Source organism: Macrobrachium rosenbergii, chromosome 14 (genome assembly GCF_040412425.1).
Source record: "Macrobrachium rosenbergii isolate ZJJX-2024 chromosome 14, ASM4041242v1, whole genome shotgun sequence".
NCBI classification, from domain to species: Eukaryota; Metazoa; Arthropoda; class Malacostraca; order Decapoda; family Palaemonidae; genus Macrobrachium; species Macrobrachium rosenbergii.
In genome coordinates, this window is record NC_089754.1 from 27063178 (window position 1) to 27087983 (window position 24806).

General features: G+C 38.0%; 1 protein-coding gene across 4 annotated transcripts in view; it reads right to left on the minus strand.

Annotated features, from left to right (window-relative positions):
• Positions 1-24806, minus strand: part of LOC136845831 (steroid hormone receptor ERR2-like) — a 345697-nt gene that overhangs the window by 152095 nt on the left and 168796 nt on the right. Inside the window, exon 1 of one of the 4 annotated variants that reach the window (XM_067116220.1) lies at positions 136-333. The exons of the other annotated variants lie outside the window; for them this stretch is intronic. Coding sequence (XP_066972321.1) covers positions 136-162 — 27 coding nt within the window. The 5' untranslated portion in view covers positions 163-333. Of the gene's footprint in view, positions 1-135; positions 334-24806 lie in introns of those variants that run through there. 4 annotated transcript variants of the gene reach the window in all.

Consider the following 24806-nt stretch of genomic DNA (forward strand, 5'->3'; position numbering starts at 1 on the left):
GCACAACTCGTCCACTACCATCACCACCACCACCACTACCTCCTCCACCTCCACCCAATCCTGCTACTCAACCTCTTCAAAACTCAACCCCGTACTTGAGCTCCAACGTTATGAAGAAGGGAATTTTGCACCTACCAAGTTTTCTTTCCAGTTCTGCATCATGACTCTTGGTCGCAGCGACACCTGGTTGGGCTCAGCACGGCCATTCGAAACACCCCATTCAACGATCGAGTAAACAACCCACCAGAAGGAAGAACCGACAATTCACAATTTCTCTCCCCAGCGAGTTTGAGCCATCTCCAAGTGCTCACTCGGGGAGAGAGAGGGAGAGAGATTGCTGTACCATAAACCTGTGTCGTTCTCTGAACCGCTGATAGAGGGCTCTACAATCAACATGTTAGTTCTCTCTCTCTCTCTCTCTCTCTCTCTCTCTCTCTCTCTCTCTCTCTCTCTCTCTCTCTCTCTCCAGCATATGATGTTCCTTAATACCTTAATATTTGCTGGTACCCCGTGGGAAGCGGCTGCAGATCATAACTCTTTATGTGCATCACCTTTTAAACTATATTCTTGAAAACCACTGAATACTTTAGTAGTTGACTTGAAAAACGAAACTTAGAAATTTTCAATCTTATCATCTAAACCACTGTCATGGCAACTATTTTGATTAAAAATGAGTGAAATTATGTGAGTCATCAGACATGGCAACGGTGATAAAAAAAATCATCGAGGTAAGACCTGTTCATAACTTAAGCCAGGATCACCAACTGAAAAATTTGCAGAAGAAAAGTTTTGAGGGCACATAACTACGAGAAGAAAACAGTTGTCTCTCATGAGGTAACTGGGGTCGTTTTGCTGTAGAGTGGGTCAATGGGTGATGAGGTTATCTGGCCTAAACAGCAGAGCAAACAACGGTATCGGATTACACAATTATGCTTAATGCAGTGTCCTGTTCACTTGATGTTATTGAACAGGAAGAATATATTCAGAACAAAACACTGGGACATAAGACGTAACATGGAGCGAGACCGCGCAGTGCAACTATGAAGTGTCAAAAGTATCTGTTGATGAGAACAGAATTACACGCAGCAATGATAATGACTGAAGGGACTGACAGCCTGCTCATGTTGCATTCATACAAAGCCCAGAGTAATAATATCCCACGTCAATGACGCTCAATGGTAAGGCTTATCCTTTCGAATAGAAGAGCTTCTCTTTTATCAGTATTGTTGCTGACAGGCTCGTTTACCTGTATTTGTTTTTTCCTCTGTAATATTTTATGCAAAAGAAAATAAAAAGGATATAAGATTCGAGTACATATATAATATATATACATATACTGTATATGTATATATAATATTATATATATTATGCAAAAAGAAAGCTATAAAAATATAATATGACGATATAAGATTCGAGTATATATATAATATATATATATATACTGTATATATATATATATATATATATATATATATATATATATATATATATATATATATATATATACTATATATATATATATATATATATATATATACATACCCCGTTGGGGAGTAGGTCCGTCACTGCACCTCACTCGGTGCACTGCAGGCCGCTAGCTGCAACCTCTTTCATTTCTTTTGCTGTACCTCCGTTCATATTCTCTTTCTTCCATCTTAGTTTCCACCCCCTGCTAACAGTTGTTTTATAGTGCAATTGGGAGGTTTTCTCCAATTACACCTTTAAAATTTCATTTTCCCTTTCGGCGTTGAATGACCTCATAGGTCCCAATGCTTGATCTTTGGCTTAAATCTTATATTCTCTCTCTCTCTCTCTCTCTCTCTATATATATATATATATATATATATATATATATATATATATATATATATATATATATATGAGTATATATGTATGTATATATGTTACAGGCAGATATGAAACAAGGCATTTCATGAACTGCCTAAAATTTCAGGCAGATAGGGAAATGCACTTAGGGACATTTGATCCTCCATGGGCTAGTACTAAACACGGCGAAATACAGTTGACCCCCCAGGGGCTAGTACTAAACACGGCGAAAAAGTGTAGGTGAGTCACTGTTTCGACGTGTTCAGTACTAGCCCCTTGAGGGATCAAATGTCCCTACGTGCATTTTGCTATCAGCATGAAATTTCAGGCAGTTCGCGAAATGCCTGGTTTTGCTATCTGCCTGTAACATACATACATACATACATACATACATACATATATGTATATACACACACACACATATATATATATATATATATATATATATATGTATATACACACATATATATATATATAAAACAAATGGCGCCAAAGAGGTCCAGCCCCCTGTTTTCCAGTAAGTCTCCAGGGATAAAGTTGCTAGCTCCACACCCTTTCCTTTTGACCCCAGCAAATGCTGATATCTACTTAAAGCTAAGTGGCCTGCTGGTCGGTGAACTGGGAGCAATCAACAGACATAGCAAACGTGAGCCAAATGCTGCACTACATAGCCACTGCGCCCAGATTTGCTGATTGCAACTTTCAAAGTTGAGTACCAGGATTATTTATCACACATACACATACACAAACGCACACACACACACACACACACATATATATATATATATATATATATATATATATATATATATATATATATATATATATATATATATATATATATATATATATATATATATATATATAGGCCTCTATGTGTGTTCTTTTGACAGTACACTGTTCCCCTAACACGATGTGGTCCTCAAGTAAAGACAATAATTACTGCCTTATTCACATTTAAACTGCTGAATCATGGGTGAACACTATACACAGAAAACTTCCAATCATTAGCTGCTTCATACCCCTACATGGAAGACTCACCAGCAATATACTGACTCCTTTCTTCTGTCATGCAATTACACCTCAAACACTTTTATTCCTTCAACAAACTCTCATTTCCTTACCCTGCCCCTCCCTTCTTTTTAATCTGATCTGAACTAATACATAATATATTAATTCTATCCCAATCATTTCCTTTTCCAAGGATACTTATGTTCTGGGATCAAGTGCCTTACTCACACATTTCAACATGCCTGTGTCCGGTCTCATTTATTATAAGTATTGCTTACGGACCAAACACAACCTCTCATTCTCTGCCAAATACCTTTATTACCTTTAAATCACCTAGCACAACCACCCATTGTTGTTTTCCAGACCTAAGCAGAATAGACTGAGAATCTCTCCATAATTCTCTATTTCATTTATCCTTTTCTTTGCCAAGACCATATCTGCATAGTATTACAACTTCTATTACCACACTCAATATTACTCCTACAATCACTGTCCTTCCCCGTCTCTGCCGTTCTTAAGGGTAAGCACAATGTACTACACTAAAACATAGCCCTTTCGTAAGCATGAAGCCAAACCACGAAAAAAAAAAAAATTAGCCACGGCAAGTAACATAGTTTACTACTAACAACACAACACAGGTGTTCACCTTACAATATATTGGAAATTGAGTCTGAATCCACTACCCATTTATCAGAGATAAGAAATAGTTTCTTAATGTTATTCAGCTGTAACTGGTAGCCAGAGGATGTACACCCTGATGAAAGACTGGGCAATTTTCGACAAAAATTACTATTTACGACTCAAAACAGATGCTCAAAATACAGCACAACCCGTTGAGCCTCAATAAAAGTACGGATAATTCTTCTGACAAAGATAAGAGGTGCTCTGCAATCTGACGAGATCTCCATATGCTACGAGTCTTTTTAAATGTCACATCCAAAATCAAAATGACTTATGTCCCTTTTACGTTACTAAAGTTACAGACCAAATAACAGATATTCCGCAAGTTGCCTGAATTATTTTCAGTGACAGGAAAATAAAATGTTAAATAAAAGAAGGGACACAAAGAAAATGTTTCACTAAGAATTATATTTTCAAGTGAAGGGTAATCTATGTACAGAATATGGCTATAGCGAGTTTCCTTTCTCATTTTTGGGGTGTTTTCCAATCCTCTCACATTAAACATTCCAAAGATTTCTATATAAAATTCTACAAGATACATATTCCCCTTAAATTATAAAACTGCGACGTCTAGAAGTGAAATCGTTATTTACCCAGGTTTATATAAAACACATCTTATCATTTTTGTCCAACTAATTGGCAAAATATGCTAACACTTTCCGCCTGGTGTAGACAAAACTTATGCAGTAGAACTATGCATTTACAATATTGTACTTCTTTCATTTAATGGTGGTTTTCATAAAAAGTAATCCAGGTAAAGCATGAACATTCCATTCCGATATGTCCTAGCAAATTTATATTTGGAGTGCTCTGACACCGTAATGATAAAACCCAAGAAGCGTTAAGTCATGGTCGGGATAGGGTGTGTGGACGATATACTGACAGTGACGTAATGGAATCCAATCTTTACCGGAATGTCCCTAATAAAATGGGGCATTTATTGTTGAGAGCATAAATAAAATAAGAGAAACAAGCCAGGAGTGCAGGTGTAATTTGAGGAATACCTTGACAGGTGACCAGGTATGTGTAAGCTGTTTTACATTCTATAGCAAAACTATATTGGCGTCAAGCTACAACGATAAATGTCCAGAGGTAACAAGGCAAATAATAGTTAAAGAAATGCCAAATGGTTTAACAGTGAATTGCGTGAAGGTAAAGAAAAGAAAAGAAAAATGGAAGATCTATGGAAAAGATCGAAAGAATCAAGCAGTGAAAATTGGTCACTGTACAAAACAGCTAGAAACCTTTACAACGACTTGATTATTAAAACCAAGAAAATATATTACAATAAAATGTTTAGTGTAGAGAAAAATCCCCCGAAAATCCATGACATTTAGCCGGAATATTGGGACTCAAGAAAGAAAAAGTTCTACCTGACGTAACTAGTGACTACAAAAACCTGGCCGATAACTTTGTGAACTACTTTGAAGAAAAATTTGAAAGAATTTGTCAGCAAGTTTAAAGAAATGAATATGAATAACTGACTAAATGATGAGAAAAGTATGAAACACCTATTGTGAAAATGACCCGTTTCCCATAAGTGATACAAAAGAGGCAAAAAACTTTGATCAGTTGCGGAGATATATTTTGATATTGTCAACATGAGTCTAGCACAGGCATCTTTCCCAAATAGTGAAAAGCTTGCTTGTATAAAGCCGGCCTATAAAGGAAAAGGTGATCAAGAAAATCTAAGCTTCTATAGACCAATATCGAACCTATCGTACTTACCAAAACTTATAGAACGGAAGTTCACAAACAAACATGGAAACACTTGAAACAACTCAACGTTATACCTGATGATCAGTCAGCATCAGAAAAAACCACTCAACAGAGACTATATTGTGTGCAATTATAAATGATATGGTAGAAATTATAGCAAATGGAAAGTGTGGCATCCTGGTTATGCTTGACCTAAGTGCAGCATTTGACACAGTTGACCACAATCTACTGCTTGAAGACCTGAGAGCAGTAGGCATCGAAGATGATGTACACAAATGGTACAAAAGCTTATTAGAAAATAGGATGGTTACAGTGGTTATATCAAATTTTAATGTGAAATCAGAAAAGAAAAGCTTAACAAAAGGAGTGCCCCAAGGCAGCGTTCTGGGTCCACTGCCATTTAGCACTTACACAATTGAATGATCTAGAATTCTAAATAAGCACAAGGTTAAGTATAAACTGTATGCTGATGATACCCAGTTCTATTTTCCTGTCGAAACGTTAGAAGACACCATTAGTGAAATTGATGCAATAATGAAAGATATCAAAAAATGGATGTCGGCAAAGAAATTGAAATTAATGAAGACATAACTGAGTGTATGCTATTTGGATATGACAGTGCACGACGAAAATATGAACGCTTCAAAAGAATAACTATTGGTTCGTCAACAATAAATATTGTAGCAGCAGTGAGGAACTTAGGAGTATTTACTGATAATAAATTGTCCGTGAAGAACCATATACTGCATATTACGAAAACCTGTATGAAACATTCATTTATTAGAAAATACCTAAACGAAGATACTCTGAAAACAGCAATTTGCAACCAAATACTTTCGAGGCTTGACTACTGCAACGTTATATACTACGGTCTCCCTAACTACCTACTAAGAAAATTGCAAGAGTACAAAATAGAGCCGCCAGGTTAATAAAAGGACTACGTTCCGTGACAGAATAACCCCAGCACTAATTGAGCTACATTGGCTCCCAGGACAAGCTAGAAAAGAATATTAAATATTACTTACAGTCTTTAAAGCACTAAAATATGATGAACCAACATATCTGAGAAACTGCTTAAGCTTCTTTAGACCCGAAATGAATAATGTAATCAGACATGCAAGTGAAGCATATAGGCTATTTGAAGCTAGAACAAATTGTAAGTCAGCCGAGACAGCATTCGTACACTGCCCACCAAGACTATACAACAAAATACCGCCTGAAGTGAAGAGCATACAAGAAGGAGGCAAATTTAAAAAGGAACTAAAGACTCTCCTATCCTGCAGGAGCTACGATACTGACGAGAAAACACTGAAAGACAATTACAAAATATAAGAAGCACGTCATTTTGAAAACGTACAAGGGCCGCCAGAGAGGGAATTATCCCTGTGGAGGGCTGTACATAAAACCAAAAAAAGTGAACAGTGTGAAAGTATCACAAATTAAATATTTGCTGTTTTAATTACGAAGGGTAACAACACAAATCATTGGCTAGGCTCACAGAAACCAGATAGGACTGACCATACTTTTTGGATCCTTCCTTAAAAAGGATGAATATTCCTTATCTCCGCAACTTAAAGAAACCTACTAATTCCACACCCCCTACCTGCCTGTCAGTTCAAAAACTTCATGAATAAGAAGAGCTCTTGTTACTACCAAAAACCACTGGGCTTTGAAAATGAAGGGGGCCTAGACACTACTCGAAATATAATGCTCTTCTGCTCTTACTTTAGTTTTATTTATATGGGGATTTTCATATTCATAGTACCTGTGTTTAGTCTCTAACAAGTGTGTGTGTGTGTGTGTGTATGTATGTATGTATGTATGTATGTATGTATGTATGTATGTATGTATGTATATATATGTGTGTGTGTGTGTGTATAGTGTATGTGTGCTCTCATTAACCCATCTTTCTGATGATCTTAAAGGCTTCCGTTCTGACGAGGTCTGGTGTCATTGTAATTATCGAGATACCGACCAAACTTAGTGTAGCTCAACTACGTTTTTGGAACACTATAAAAATCAAAATTCCATGGCTCTTTGCAGCTAAGCCCCGCCCACTCCTCACGTCACGACCATTTCTTGAAGCTGATTCGTTGGCAATGGTTTCGAAAAGTTGGTTAATCTATGGTTCTTTTCATCTTCAGTAATTTAACAATGGTTGTTTTCCCGAATTAAAATAATTTCTGCTGATTATCAAAAGGAAACGTTATATTATCCCCTGAAATAAAACCATAATACACATCTCCACAAAAATGGTAGAAAAGTAGGAAAATAAGAATAAAGTCAGGCATGTTCCGCGATGCTGCAATGTAGTTTATCGTAAGTGAGGTTCACCTGATCACGGAGGTGACACGGGAAATGTCTGCGTTAGAATCCGTACACTTGAACTAAAGGCCAATGATAATTACCGTCTGATATTGTCAAGCGCCTGTTCACCATTCTAAATTTAACACAAAGACTGTCTCAGAGCTATGATGATTGGTATTTCATACTGATTTTAGGAAATTTTACTACATTTTAAGTCTTACAATCGATTTCATTGCAATCGTTTACACATTCATTGGGATGACAAGCAGTGACTGCACTCTACAAAACCATAATATGCTTATGTTTAACTTGAAGATAGAGTATGATTGGACTATTCGAGTGATACTGGATATAATTTGGAGAGAATTTTCTTAAGGACATTATCACTTTTCGAAATATAAGGGTCATAAAAAATGACGTAGACCTATAATGTCCTACATCTTTTTGCCGGTTCACGTAGCGTACGAAGTTTGGATTATAGGCCTATCTTATATTCAGCCGTTTTATTGTGGTTCTTGTTGTGGTTATTCTTGTTTTTGATGCTGCTGGTATGATGCTTGTATTGTCTTCGAAAGTATTTATATGGTAACTTAACATTGCAGAAAAAAACAGACGTATTCATAAAATACTAGTGTAAAGAATTATCTGCCTACTATTGTTAATTAAAATTTAGTAATTTGTCTCAATTAAAAGTAATCGAGATCTTCATGAATATGGTCTACCCTAGAATATTCTGAGAGAGAGAGAGAGAGAGAGAGAGAGAGAGAGAGAGAGAGAGAGAGAGAGAGAGAGAGATTTCCTGACACTTATGTATCCTTTTGTCCAATAGGGTAGTCTACAAGAATGCCCCCAAATTCAAATGAATCAGACTATATAGTTTGGTCATCTCATACACGTCTTTTTCAGATATTCATTTTTTTCTTATTTCGTTATGTATCTTATGACGCCTTCCTACCATAGCCTTCATTTTCGTAGAATTCCTACAGTAGACTTATATTTAATTATCAGTAATATAATTTATTATCCCTTTTGTAAATATATTTGCTACATAATCTATTGAGAGCAGTTCGATAGTTGTGAGTAAGGCTGAGACAGTCCTATGATCAGTTATGTGCGCCATCGGCTACATGCCCACAAGTTTTACTTTTTTCTCTGCGGTATACATGTACGCATATATGAGTATATGCACGTGCTTATATGTGTACACTGCAATAAGAAACTGACTTGTAGACCTATGCCCTGTCACTGCATCAAATATAGGAATTTGATGTGTAGGCCTATGTCGTGTCATTGCCTCAAAATATAAGAATTTGATTTACAGGCCTAATCTTACAATGATATTAACATTTGACATGCAGGATTATGATGAATTAATTCCTTAATATCGGACCTGGCTGTATTTCAGTTAATGAGGTCTAAGTGGAGCCGCTTATGTAGGCCAACACCAATTAAAAAAAAAAGCAAGGTGCCTGTGTATTTAAGCTGCGCATGATAAAAAAAAAGATGCACTGACAGAATGATCCAAGATCTTCATAATGATTTTATATAACTTAATATATCTTTTATCGGAGATATTAACTGCATACTTCACAACTCCGGGAACTCAAATTAGTGTCATTATTCATGCACGGAACTCAACATTACCGAACGGAGTCAAATCCGTACTGGTAATCATTTGGAATGTTAACTAGTGTGATGTCATTCCCCTTTAGAGAGCTAGCCAATCACTGGCGAGCAGTGGGCGAAGCTTAGCTGCAAAGAGCGGTGGATTTTGCTATAGTGGTATCACGAACAAGTTACTTTCGCCCGCAGAAACACAAAAACAAATGACTATTGGTAATAAGACCTTTACATTTCTTCATACATACAATTAACTTTTCGTAAAGCCGAATAAGTGATCTGTATACATGCTGATTCCAAGTTCTCTGAAAGAATTTATAAATTAAACTGAAGATCTCAACACTATGCATTTCTAATTCCTTCATACTACCACAGTGCACACATACACCCATATTCTGAACTAGGGAGCGTCGCCTATCTAATCGAAACTTGTAATCGAAACTTGAGGGTGTTTGAGTATCTGAGTTACGTAACGAAAAGGGTTACAGGGGACAGAGGAATGTTGTTTATTAAGGTTTGTATAGAAGATAAAAAGCCCCTTTGGTGAGGTAACAGAGGCTCAGAAATTTTAGTTGAACTGATATGATTTGAGGAGGAACTGATAGTCCATGACACATGTATAGAAACAGTAGAAAATGAAGGTTAGGTCATAGAAAACCAATAAAAATATAAAAATAACGAATATAATTTTTTTAAAAATGCATTTGCTATTTAAGAAAAACAACATATTCAATACATCAATGGAAATTAAATAAAATGCAAAATTAACAAGGCAGAATAGTGGTGAATAGATGAGGAACGGCATTAAGGAGAAAGAAATATGAAATACCAATGTAAAAAATTGCTTAATTTTCCCTAATTTCCTCTAGTTTATTCCCCTTTCTTGACTAATCTCCCCTCAGCTCTTCTTATTCCTTCATTATTTATTGCTCTACACCTGCTTTCCAACTCGTCTGTTATCGGCTGCAGGTGCCTGAATAAAAAGCTAAGAAAGTGAGGCGGTGGGGATTAAAAGCAAAACTGAAACGAACATTTGTCCCGACGACCAAATGCCGTGGTAGCTACAAGGTATGACTTTGACCCTCCACGTTCAGAAAATTGAGCTGGTATGAATCACACGAAAGTCTATTGCTTTGGAGGGCTCGGTCTGAATGCAATGTCTCATTCAGGTGGATGGTTCGACCCTCACCTCTCCTTATCATTTCTCCTTATCATTAGCCATCACATTTGCTCCCCCTTGCTGATGACATACTGATGCCAACGCTCTGGATGTGTGTGAATTAGTGCAGCATAAGCCCTTTATCCAGCTGGGCCAATCGAAAAGTTTCTCTCCTTGGCAATCTGCAAAGGCAGCACGATCTTTCTTTGGAAATTACAAGTTTGCCAGCACTCACCATGTTAAACCTTTCCAATGTACGCTCGCTTGATTTGTATTTTACTGCCATGAATTTGGTAGCCTAGAAATTCAGTTCATAAATTCTGGAAAACTCAGAATAGCTTGTCTGTGCTTTCCTAGAACAGCTTGTCTGCGTTTTCCAAGAACAGCCTGTCCGTGCTTTCCTAGAACAGCTTGTAAGTGCTTCCCTTCCTTTGCTACATCTTTACACAGAAGTTATTATCAGTACAGTTTTATATATATATATATATATATATATATATATATATATATATATATATATATATATATATATTTATATCTCCTTTTCCCTCCTTTGTTTATTCATCGTGATATTTTTGAAATTTTTGAAAGATTAAAATCCTACTTGATTACATTTAACTATATAAATACAAATTAATTCAACTACAGTAAAGGTAAAATCCTACCGACTTAAAAATCTATAAATGAGACTTCCAGCTGCTGTTTAAGGTAAGGATAAACCAGAGAGGGTGTCCAGGGTATGTCTACCTTGTATGTTTACTGTACTTGTGCTGCCTTGTTCCTGACACAAGAGACACAATGTCTGTCTTGGTAATGGACAACTTCAAATTTATTCAGGCTTTACATAACTGGACAATGGTCTTGAATTCAGACGCCTTTTGGATGGTTTTACCATAAAGTCTCAAGACAGCCACAAAACCAGTGAAACCAGTTTTAATGAAAATCAGCATGTTTTGCACAAGTGGCAAGTCGCTATACAGATTTTTTAAGGTTGCTGGCACTGGTGTTATTTTTCCTGGTGACAGAGTTCAAACAAAGACTTTCTATTTCAGCAAAAGTCTGCTCTGTCATTAAATTCTGAATAATTTCAACCCCTATTTCATCACCTGTATTTAAAATGAAACTGAAAATCTCAACACTATGCATGTCTAATTCCTTCATACTACCAGTGCACACATACACCTATATTCTGAGCTAGGAAGCGTCACCTGTCTAATCGAAACTTACAGGTGTTTGAGTAGCTGAGTTACGTAGCAAAGGGGTTACAGGGAACAGAGGAATGTTGATTATTAAGGTTTGTATAGAAGATAAAAAGCCCCTTTGGATTATGCTTATCAAACAGAACTTCATTTGCAGTTTTCATCTAAGATCCCTTTGCTCATCGTGTATCCCTTAAACAGTTACTTATATTCAACAAAAGCTCTTTTCATAAAATTCTTGTTCATGCTTCATTTCCAGATGATTTGAGTTACGACATTTTATATCATTTATTCTTCCCTTCAACTTGAAAATTCTTTCCTTTGTATAAGTACACGGTGGCCCCATCTATCTTGAAAACGTACGCCTATTAAATCTTCATTTTTCTTTTACTTTTACTATATCCCTTACTTAACCATTCTACCATTCTCTTATTTCATTCCTCCTTCCTTACTTACTATATTCCTAGACTCCTTGCTGGCCCTGATAACCCATTTTAAACCCTCTGTACTTACAAACTCGAAGCTGGAAAGCAGTGTGCAGAATACTGGCATAAAAACAAACTTTCCGAGGAAATATAAGGTGAACTTTATACACAACTGTCAAATGGTTCAAATGAGATACCTAAAAGAGTGAAAGAGATATGAGTGTTACTGTTGGTGATATAATTACAAAAGCTAGAATGAACAGCGGCGTGGAGAACGTACAGGCTACAGAAAGCCTGTGACAAACAAACAGCAAACGAAAATGGGGTACACTCTATCAGTTTTTGTGCTGCGAATAATCTCAACAGTGTAGTTACTCTTTTCCAACACAATGACATCCATTACAAATGGAAATATCCAGACGACCATCTTAGAAACCAAACAGACCGAGGGAGAAAAAGAACGATGAGGAATGGGGGGGGGGATACAGCGAAGCACAGGAATATTATGCAACAACAACAGCAACAATACGGACGAAAACTACGTTGAAGGCTCAGAAAAAGAAGACGATTCTGGCCCACCCTTTAAACTTGACCGTGAAGGGATACCGTTTCGCTTTTAGTTTTTTTCGACAGTTTCTTTTCTGGGCGTTATTTTTAGTGTACTTGAAAGAATGGAGGTTCGTCCGCGGGCCAACTTTTTTATGACTTATTTACAATTAGCGAAAAATTTATGGCATAATAGACGGCTGGATTTATGACCTATAAGAGCATTTACGATTATGTATCTAAAAGACATAAAATCTGGGTCATATTTTAATATGGACCTTAAAGTCAACGTTTGACGGAGGAGAAAAATTATAATCGTTTTCTTTTCCGCAGCTTTCACTCCCGGGCGCGATTACGTCACCTTATAGCTTTCGGACGAGAAATTGTAAGAATGAGGAGATCGTTGATTCGAAGGAAAGACATGTTCTCTTGAAGGAAGTATGTATTAAAAATGAAAACTGTAAGTACACATGCTGACGCTCCCAATATGAAAGAAAAACTATATTTTACTATATTTTCTTAGCGAGCATTGGCTTTTTGAGAACACTGGCGCACTTGCTTTCCTCTTTTACATGCTCGCCTTCAGGGTATAATACTATGAGAAAGACAGGTAAGGCTCTTCAGAATGAACACCAAATGTCAATAGAAATATTCTATAAAAAACGCATAGCTTGCGCACAGAGTTCCGCTGACAAAAATTCCTTTCTACGATAATTGCCCATAAAATTAAAACACCTAAACGCTAGTTACATAATTCTCATTAGCTGAGAATTCGTTACAGTTATTTGTACAGACCTCTGTAAACATCAAAATGCAATGCGACTTGACTTTTATCACACTGGACTGAAAAGAGTTTCTGTCACCAATATCCTTTTTATCATGTTTATAACTTTATTAAGCTATTGACATGTAAAAAGAGAGTGTGATTTATTTACTACACGGAAAACCCATTTATGATATATTCTTAATGACATCATTCTACCTTTCTACGTTTTATTACGGTCATCGCAATCTTCACTGCAAAGTTGGCAGTTCCCTGGAAAAGTTTATCTCTACCAACTAGACAACTGTAACGGAACGTACTGTTCATCTAATCAGAATGATGTAACTAGAGTTTAGGTGCTGTAACTTTAGGAGCAATTATCGTGGGAATTTTTGATGGCGGATTCTTTGCTCAGGCTACTCGGTTGTTTGTTTAAGATATTTCTGTTTGCAGTGGGTTTTCATTTTTATGAGCCTCGCTGTCTTGCACTTTGTGTTTAATCCTGAAGACTGCATGAAAAAAGGGCTAACAAGCACGGCAGTGTTCACAGGGATACTATGATCGCTTGGAAAAATGTGGCACGTTAACATTAAAATATTTCTAAATTTTCAGCAAACAGAAATCTGCTGTTCAAAGGTAAAATGAGTAAGATGTTATGGTTAAAGTCCATACAATATACATAGAACTTTTTCCCAGTCTTTTTTTTTAATAAGACTTTTGCTGGGTATTTTATACTTTCAAAGCAAAGTTTTTCTTTCTGGTTATTTATTATTTTTTGCTACTTCTCATTTGATTTGTGTGTTCTATCACGATTCACTGTCCTCCACTTGTCTTTATCTTGAGGTTTCACTGAAAGCTTTTGGACACTAAAACTTTTATCTACGAGGCAGTGTTCCATTTTCTTCACATACATTTGGCTTTGTGTTATGTTTAACACTGTTTAAGTCTGGGCGTGATGTAAATTCGCTTTTTGTTTGATTACAATCAGCATCCTCATACTAAGTTCACGCCCATTTTCCTTAATTACTAATGGATGGCTAGCGTCAAGCAGACTAACAACTGCTCATCCATCATACCGGCAAACATGAACGAGTTCCGCAAGAAGGTTTTTTTGTGTTTGTCACTCGACGTTCTTTTTCTTTTGTGGCTAATTCATATTTCTTACCCATGTATTTTTGTCTTCAGAAACCTCCTTCACATCGGCTTAGCCTTATATTCAGAGCACAGAATACTTTGCTCTGCGGTAAAAATACCGATGGCGCAGCTTGATTTAAAGCGGTTGATACTAGAGGTTCTTTTCAGTCAACGTTGGCAATGACTATAAAGTTACACTTTCTTATGTCCAAACGCGTAGCAAATTTCGATTGTGGGCAAAGAAGATTTTCTAGATTTTAATGAAATTTCATGTAATAGACAAATAAATATACACAGTGCCCTGGTGCCTCAAAGATTTGTGAATAATCAGACTACTTATAATGCTGATATCAACAGCAGCAAACCTCTATCAAATATTGTACCATCCTACGATGCCTTAAAACAATAGCGCTATCGAGTAGGAGAGCGTCTGCAGTTTTTTATGTCAGTACACATGGGCACTTGCATTGCTTAAAGAATTAGCCCCGCTACACCTGTGGTCAGTAAATCGAGATAAGCTTTCATAAGTCAGCGGTGCAAGATTTAGTGTCCACTGAATATTCCTCCATTGAATCCAACAGTCTTGCCATCCCCAGACAGCATAAGAAAGATGATACTGTAGCACACATGGGCTAGGTCACGACGTTCACTTAATCTCAAGGTATTTTTCTTGACACATCAATGGGGTCATGCCCCAACCTTTCTTGCTGAGTCCTGCCAAAGATACAGGTTGCACTCATGTGACTGAAGGTGTCATAGATATTCTGTGTGTCTTTTGGGTATGACTGTATCATCTCATACTTTCAGCAACTGATATCCTCTCTCTATCACCTCATACTTTCAACATACTGTAGAAAATTTCGACTCCATACTGATTAGTTAATGGCCAAAGAATGGCCAATCTCAACCATCTCTGCATCTTTAAAATTTAGCCAGCTGTTTAGGGGAAGTAAATTTATTTCTAAGTACAATTAGTTAGATGACCTTGGCATCTTTCAGTACCCAAGGTAATAAAATGCTTTGTACACAGCTTTTTGTACTTTCCAGGTGGCCCTCTGGCACTCTCTGTATAGATACCCAATTTTCAGACACCCACTGTACTTTAGGTGTTTTCATACGATACATTTAACAACTGAAACCTTTCTTTGCCACATTGGGTACGGATTCCGCATCTTGAATCAACCTTTGATCTGAAGTATTGAAGGAAAGTCTGGTCACTGGAGAATCACCTCCCTTTGAAGTCTTCTAACCCGAAAGCTTTACCATTTCAGTAGATTTTATAAGAAGGTCTTCTATGCGATTTGTCACAACATCACACATCGAAGGCTAGAGGAGGAGACATGGTTTTAGCCTTCAGAAGGAAAAATGATCAGGATTTTACAAAAGGGTTTATTTGGGCAGTTCATGATATTTGGTAATCATGCTGAATCCAGCTTCATATGTTTGTTTATTGGTGTGTCCAAGTTTGCCATGAAATTTATATAAGTTTTAAGTCCACAGCGTAAAACTGTGGAGTGGAGTTAAAGTTCCATCTTCTTTACCCATGTCTCCCCGCAAAATAATAAAATTAATGTAATAAAGTGAAAGAGTGGAAAACTGTGGGAGGCTCAAGTATTTCCCTATCTGGTCGGTAGAATGTACTAAAAAACAGAAGAAAAATATAAATATAGTCTCTAATTTTACCTAGCAGAATTACGTAGGGAATGCAGACATGACGAGGGCAGGTTTTTACTGCAGTTCATTTCCTTTACAGGAAAGGCTTTGCGACCAGATGCCACATTGACTGCGCCGGCAGGGGCAGGCTGGGATGAGGGCTGAGGATGAATTGTCGGAAGGGAAGCGTCAGGAAGCCATAAATAGCAAATTCTTTATTTTCTCTCTGTACCTCAACATGCGTCACTCCTGAGAGATAAAGAGGGCATTGTTTACCCTTTCAGAAAAGAACAAAGATATTACGAAACAATATCGCTTCCTTTCTCTCTTTCTCTTTCTTTCCTGGGGAATGATAAAGAAGCAGTAATTAACTAGTAAAGCCTATAAATGATATTAAGCCACTGGAAGCTGGATTCTGTTACATTGATAATCTCCATTTCCGAAAGAAGAAGAAGAAGAAGAAGAAGAAGAAGAGAGAGAGAGAGAGAGAGAGAGAGAGAGAGAGAGAGAGAGAGAGAGAGAGAGAGAGAGAGAGAGATCCCATATAAATAATTACCAGCAAAATCAATGTTATTATTGAAGAAATAAAGATATAAAAATCTTCAAGTCTTAGATCCATCTGGGCGCTCACTTACCAAGTGCAATTAAAATGCCTGTTCGCAAACTCAGCGCATACAAAACACACACAACACACACACACACACACACACACACACGCTTTTATTAAGAAACAACGTACTGTTGCGATAAATCTTGACAAGGAGCAACTCTATACAAAACAATAGTGGCTACAAAGAACCCAAAGATGTTTTCGAACTGACTGGTAAAGCCAGCAAACGTGTCAGCAATAGATTATCGGTACGTATGTCTTACAAGAAAGTAACAGACTTCAAAACTTCAATCTAAATTAAAATGAAAATTTTAATCTTAAATTAATAATCTGGTAAGATTCTGACTGCTCTGTCTGCTAACTGTAAAGATTAAACCCAAATCCCTATCGCGAACTTTTAACAAAAGCAAAACTTGACTGAGCAATGAATTGGTAAAAAATAATGTATGTTAGGCGAGTTTGCAATGATTTTGAAGTTTACTATTTTACAATCTCCATGACAATGACATAGGCTTAGCTCGGTGCAAAGGAAGGTAAACAACAAACGTGAACTTGAAGCTCATCATCCTTGGTAGCTGCAATCCCTGTTTTTATGTTTTTAGTGATTAACTAAGAGAAAAAACTAAAGGCGTCAATAACCGGGATTCATCAAATCAATCACGCCTGGCATAGCCTAGGTACAGTACACATCAGAAACTAAAATCTTTGATATCCTCCAAGAAGTTATTTTACTACTTGAGTTAAAGTGTCCTTTTCAGTGGCAATGTAACTAACGGTTGCGTACAGGTATATTCTTTTATTGAAAATGAGCAAGAGCACAGATAATGGGTCAGAGTGTGGCAATTCGAAGCCTCCTGTCCTTGAAAAAGGAGAGGGAGAGAGAGTGGTGCGGGTCTTCGGAAGGGCAAAACGGTAATTTGCTTAACGGAAATTCAAGTGGCCATACACCATTTTCTGGGAATCTTAAAAGCAAATAAGTGAGCGAGGTTCATTTCTTTATTATATCACCAGAAGGCGCGCACTGAATTTCACTGCAAGGCAAACGTCTGACGATTATATAAAAATGGCAACTGAAGTATAAAGTTTCAATCAAGGAACTTTAGTGAAGAGACCACGTGATCATTAACGCTGTTGGTACCTGCTAAATTCTCAAAAAAGGATCAGGTTAAAAACTAACGGTTCAGTTTCCCTTCTTGGGCCCGTTGCCATCAGCAATAAGTTACATCTGGGATGACAGCGTCCCATTCTGTTAAAACACTTAACTGTACTTTACACACAAGAACCTTCTTCACATAAACGTCCATGCCTTAACGTTAGAGAAATCCATGTGACAACTGAGAAAATATAGGTTGTCTTAAGATATTAATTTTGTATGATGATAAACATAACTGGGATTAAATATAATTCTGATATGTAAGTTTTAAGGTAACAGACCTAATACTGATGTAACCTAAGGAGTTTCTTCGCAGCATTATGTTTTGTAATAAGAGATGAATAGAATTCAAAATAATGCATGACTAACCTGGAATTACTATCAGAAATAATAGTCATAAATGTTGAAACCTAAATGTCAGATGATATAACAATCACGCCAAATGTCATTTTGGAGACTAGACCTTGGGTACTATTACGACACAGTCAAATTTCACAGGACGAGGAACCTACTGAGACCCACTGTGACCCACTGTGGCGCAAATAGCTCCCTTCTCCCCCATACAAGATAGTAAGGGTTCTGAATAAAGTAGGTTTTTAGATTTCACAACGGATTTTAATGATTGCTGAAGACTACCGTCACCAAAAAAAGACTCTCATCCCTAGATGCTAAGGGCCTTTATTACCAAAGTTCAACTGAAGAAACCACCATTATAGTAATGCAAACGTGCAAAGAATCCCCCTCCCTGTTCCACTGATGGGACTTCTACTGCCAAACAGATGGCAAGGCAATGAATCCAACACTGGAGTTCCCTCTGTTATGTACGAGTACATGACAAAAGTAGACATGGCTTTTGAGAAGTATCTGGAGTCCAATATCTATTCAAGGGACACAGACAATTTGCGGTGGTGTCTAATGGCAAGAACGACCTTTAACACCTCCAAGAAGCTTTAAAACAAAACTCATTAGTGAGATTTACCACACAGAAGAACCGAGACGAGAGGATCCCGTACCTGGTCATAAGACTTTAGTAAGATGCATGGGTCCATCATCACTATCTACACTAAATCCATAAATAAAAGAAGGTACACTAAATCCATATATAAAAGAAGGTGACATAATGAAAAAGGAGAGTGCCTGGGTGAACACAACTTGTCACCAACGCCTATGTAAATAGGGTATTTTTTCACTGATCAAGATGACGCTATATACACAATGAACTTGATAAATATGAATATTAAAATTTTGGTAAATTTCAAAAAGATATGGCAACAAGACCTCAGGAGGATAGGAGGATCCCCATCTACTACAGGATGAACTACAAAAGTTAAGTATACCTTAGATTTACCAGACCACTGAGCTGATTAACAGCTCTCCCAGGGCTGGCCCGAAGGATTAGACTTATTTCACGTGGCTAAGAACCAATTGGTTACTTAGCAACGGGACCTACAGCTTATTGTGGAATCCGAACCACATTATAGCGAGAAATGAATTTCTATCACCAGAAATAAATTCCTCTAACTCTTCATTAGCCGGCCGGAGAGTCGAACTCGGGCCTAACGAGTGCAAGGCCACGACTCTACCGACTCGCCCAAGGAAGAGCTTGGATGAACTACAGCACCACCTACAAGCAGGAAGGCCAAGCCAACTGGGGATACCTCATGAGGGTCCAGACCACCACCCCAGACCAAAAGGTGAATAGGATCTCCTTTTCCTAAACCAGATGTCAGCACTCAAGACGAGAAACAGCACTGCCTCAACAAAGGACAAAACACAGGATAAACATGGTGTAAAAAAAAATCATACCCTTAGTGAGGAATTGTGAACCTCTCAAGGATACTCTGCACCACACATATACCAGAGGGCCATTTTTCAACATAGAACAACATGATCTGCAGTAGATGAACATCTACAATCAACAATAGTAAGAAGAAATGGAAATACCAATGAAAAAACTGATAACTGCAGTAGCAACACCTATAAAACTACATTAGTCAAGCCCCAGAGTCTAGACAGTATAATAATAAATACCTTTCACCATGAGCAGAACGCATTAGTTGTTGAGGTGGGGACCCAGATACACGACCTTCACAAGAAAATGCACTGTTGTGGCTGATATTTCAAATAAATGAGTACCCTTGAGATTTTACCAATGTTTTACCTCTTATCTCTTTTTGCCTTGAATGGCAGAAGGCCTTTAGGTTCAAGCCAACCTCTTTGACACCACCTGCTCCCCTTACTTCTCAACCAAACAATCCTGTGCCATCTGTGATCACCATGAGGATATACCTAATGGATGAAACCCCCAAGACTGAAGTAATCTTAAATAATGGCAACATACTGCTGAGGTAAGGGGTCAGCAAAGAGGCTATTTCATGAGCAACAGGCACTAAGAACACTGGCCAACTTTAAATCAATTAGGATTGATGTGGGAAATGGAGAGGGGCCTAATCAGAATCAAGCTTCCCCAGTGGGTGAAGGACAACTGCAGTCTGAAGAAGGTGAAGGACCTCTAGCAGGTCCTTTGACGAAATGGAAAAATATATACTTATTTGCCAGTCTTTGGCCTAAATGGATAACTATCATCCATAACAATTCCACAAAAAGTACTCACATCCAGGGCCTTTATTTGGTCAGTGCGGTATGTGTGATACCCTACTGGATCAATGAAAACCTCTGAGATTCACCGGGTCCTTGTTCAGTACTGAGAGCTAAAGAAAGTCAAATTTCCCAGCTGCTGCATATCAGTCTGAATGTGTGAACCCCACACCTTTGTGAATGCATCAAAAAACGTCTAACCAGCCCCGACATTGCTCACCATGTACTGTTTGTTCTTATCATCAGTGTATGACTGTGTGCGCTGTGGTACAAACTCCTCACTGATATCGTCACAAAGTGTCATCTCTGGGGTCCTATTTCATCAGAGATCTTGAAATCAGTGAAATTAAGCAATGTCTTGAGATACAGTATGTCCTTAAGAAAATCCAGCAAACCTTATCACCAAGGCCTAGCAGCCAGAACCAATAGTTGAGCAACAAGATCTTCTCCCAGATGCAAAAGACAATGGCCACAGCTCCTATCGCGTGAACACAAACTATAGATGGATTAAGTACAAGGATCAGAAACTGAGAAAAAACCAACAGTTGCACTGAGAAGTTATAGTTAGAAATGTTGGACAGCAAGATGAAGAAAGGATATGAGAATGTAATGGAATGGAATGGGATATAGAATTTAGGCCAAAGGCCAAGCAATGGGACCTATGAGGTCATTCAGCGCTGGAAGGGAAATTGACAGTAAGGTTTGAAAGGCGTAACAGGAGGAAAACCTGGCAGTTGCACTATGAAACAACTGTTATGAGAGGGTGGAATGTAAGATGGAAGGAAGAAAATATGAACGGAGGTACAGGAAAAGGGATGAAAGAGGTTGCAACTAGAGGCCGATGGGACACTGCAAAGACTCTTTAAGTAATGCCTACAGTGCACTACGTGAGGTGCACCGACGGCACTAACCCCCTACGGGGAAATAGGATATGAGAATGGAAGTAAAGTAAAAGGCTAAGATGTGGATGCAGCTAGGGGCAGAAGGGACGCTGCTCACATCTAGCAATGCCCAATGCAATATTTCTATTAGACTTAACTTCTCAAAAACCAAATTGTTTCCAAAATGCGTGCCTCTGCAATGAATTGTTTTGATTTCCATATTGAGTAACACAAATTAAGCAATACCACTGTAGACTCACTTTCTGTTCCCTACCATGCAACAAGTCATTTACGACAAGGTAAAATGAAATCGTTACTTGAGCTGTTCCACAATAGCCAGGTGTTTGTCAGACCCTTCAGACCCGAAGTGGGTCAACGCAACGGTTTCTATTACTTTTACTCAGGAATCCAGAACCATTAACTCACGTATCTGCGCCATAATGCAAGCCTAAGAATGGGAAATACTTGTAATCATCGACAGAGAATATACATCGACCAAGTTAAAAAAAAAAATATAACTATTTTATAAGATAAAGAAAGCAAAATCGCCCTTGGGAGTAAAGTTAGAGGTCACCTCGGAACAAGATCAAAAAGATCTCAGCAAGTGTAACCGGACCTCAAAATCCATCATCGTAGCGGGTAACTGGAAAAACAAGGTGTTTTAGTCTTTTGTCCTATAAACGTGTATGTCGCATGATGAACAATCTACTTAACCAGAACCAGAATCATTTTAACCTGCTAGTATCTTTTACAATGGGTTCCGTTTCTCATAACTGTTACGAGTTGAGATACTCCCGATATCGTAAGTTAATTTGCAAGTTTCGTTGTAACTTACAAATAAAGATTAAGAACAATATTTTTATATTCTGCCACACAGGTTCTACCGAAAACTGTTCAGAATTACTTTTACTGTTGTAAGTAACTGCGTAGACGAGTCAACACCGAATTGTAAGTGAAATCTTCCAACTGAAACATGCAATGAAAATGTGAAATTCAAGTTTTTCCTTTACGTGGTTTCACATTCTTCATTTTTATTGTTTCTCACGTAACGTTACGCATGACGTAACGCCAAGAAAATCGTAAAGGATCTCAAGTTCGAGGCGAATAGGGTAAGGAAGGAAATAAACTGGTTAAAATTACGCTCTCAAAGGTTTATCAGTGAGTACTGAAATCCAAACAGAGAAAACTACTATTTTCTTATCTTCTGGCATAATACTTAAAGAGTTCTGTATTCCCCAGGGGCTGTTTTGCATGCAATGAATAGGAAACAAAGTTTATTCACATATATAATGGTACTTGCAGTATGTTAAGAATAATACCATAATACTGGATGAGAGATTTCTAGCACTGTCCTAGGTGCACAGACTGAAAACAATAAAGATAAAATCCCTTTTTTAAGCCCATGAGAATGCATGCCCTGAAAAGTGCCCATCAAATGCTCTACTGAACCAGGTAGTGAAACGCCTTATGCGGTTCATGAATGTGATACCCTATTGCAAGTTTACCTAACAGGAACAACAACAACAACCACAGCATAAACGCGTCGTTCTGAAAAGGAAAACACGGAGATCCCGTAAGGGGGGAATAAAAGGAGTGGGGGCGGCGGGGGGGGGCGGGGAGGAGTGAGAAAACCAAGACCAGAGTAGCAGGAGTGCCTGGGGGACACCTTGACATTGCAAATGGCGGAACTGTGTCAAGAGAAAGAGAGAGAGAAAGAAAGAGAGTGCGAACTGGCCCCGGTCGTTTGGGACGACTGTCGGGGCGGGAAGAGTAGGAACCAGGGGATGGGGGCGGGAAGAGGGAACCAGGGGATGGGGGCGGGAAGAGTAGGAACCAGGGGTTGGGGAAGGGGGATTGTGGAGGGGGGAGGGGAGAAAGATGATAATGTTGAGATGATAGGGAGGGAAGACGAATAGGGCGAGGAGGCAAGTGTTAGAATACGAAGTTGACGGCTAGAAGAAATGGAATTCGTCCAGTGCTAAAAAAAAAATAATGTAAATGTGGAATGAGCACGGAAGAAAAAAGAAAAAACTAAAAGAGGGCGTTTGGAAAAATTGGGAGAGAGAGAGAGAGAGAGAGAGAGAGAGAGAGAGAGAGAGACGACTCACAGAACTTGCTCATCGGTCAGAGAAAGTTGCTCATAACGGACTCTCTTTCTCTCTCTCTAGAGGTTACCTCTTGAAGGTTAAACCGCATAGAATATAATTACATATACAAAAAAGAAGAAGAAGAAGTTGGCTTCAAGAAACTCCTCCTTTCCCCCGACAATCTCCTCACTACACCCACGGAGGAGGAGGAAGACTCCCAACGTAAGACATCACACACACACAGCGGGACTTCGAGCTGATTGGTGGATGATTCCTCCTGTAATGGATGGGAGGGAGGCTGAAGCCTCAGACAGGTGGAGGGCGTAAGGCACTTCTGGTGTCATGGCAATCTCCATCAACTGGAATTTCGTACATTTAACCTACTTACTTCCCCCATCCACAAGAGGCAGGGAAGAGTCATTTGGAGTTTTAGCTTAAAGAAAACAAACAAGCGGCAAGGAAATATAAATCAGTATTGTATTTGTGATCGTAAGTTATCATCGAAGTTGTAGCATTTGTATAACATTTAATTTAATATTTAGTGTTGTTAATCACTGCTAGATACTTTAAATAGCAGTATCTCAACGTAAATAATAAGGCAAAAATAGAAAATTTGCTAAGCCAAATCCATCGAGTACTAAAAATCAATAACAATATTACCCAATCCTTGATCATCTCTCTCTCTCTCTCTCTCTCTCTCTCTCTCTCTCTCTCTCTCTCTCTCTCTCTCATACACACACACACACACACACACACACACACACAAGCATTTAGAACTCAGCTTTCGAGGGAGAATGTATAAACAACTTGAACTAAAAATGAGGCCTAAAATAAATGGGGAACGAAAGCGACATTAAAAATATCATGAAAAACAACAAAACACAAGATAAATTCTCAGGTTCACTTTGAAAGGAAAGAAGGAATGCTTTCAGCAGCAGATGTAATTCCTGTTTTGTTTTGGGGTAGAAAGAGTCTGTCTTACAAAGGGAGGTAGGGGCAGCGCTTTCATCATGAACACGAAGCACTTTAACCTTTATAAATCTTGACTGCTCGAACAAATAAACTGCAAAAACAAACAAACAAATAAACAAATGGAGCAAAAACAATGCAGAATTCAATTCATAGTTCGAATTGAGAGACAGAATTTTTCCCTTTTTTTTTTTGCAAGATTGTCGAAATTCAATTGCAGATATTAAAAACCACATCAGTAGCATGAACTATTGTCTGAGTATGATCAAGAAACAAACCAATAATTTTCTAGTATGAACTGTGACAGGGACGTCTATTCACTGAATAAATATCAATAGCAAGTCTTGTTGTTTCAAGTCTTTGATCTTCGGGTGAGATTCTGGAGTGTGTTGGTGGCGCTCCAACAACAGAATAGACGTTTTGTCTCTAAATCATTATAAGGCTTCATACACGCTCAGAACAAC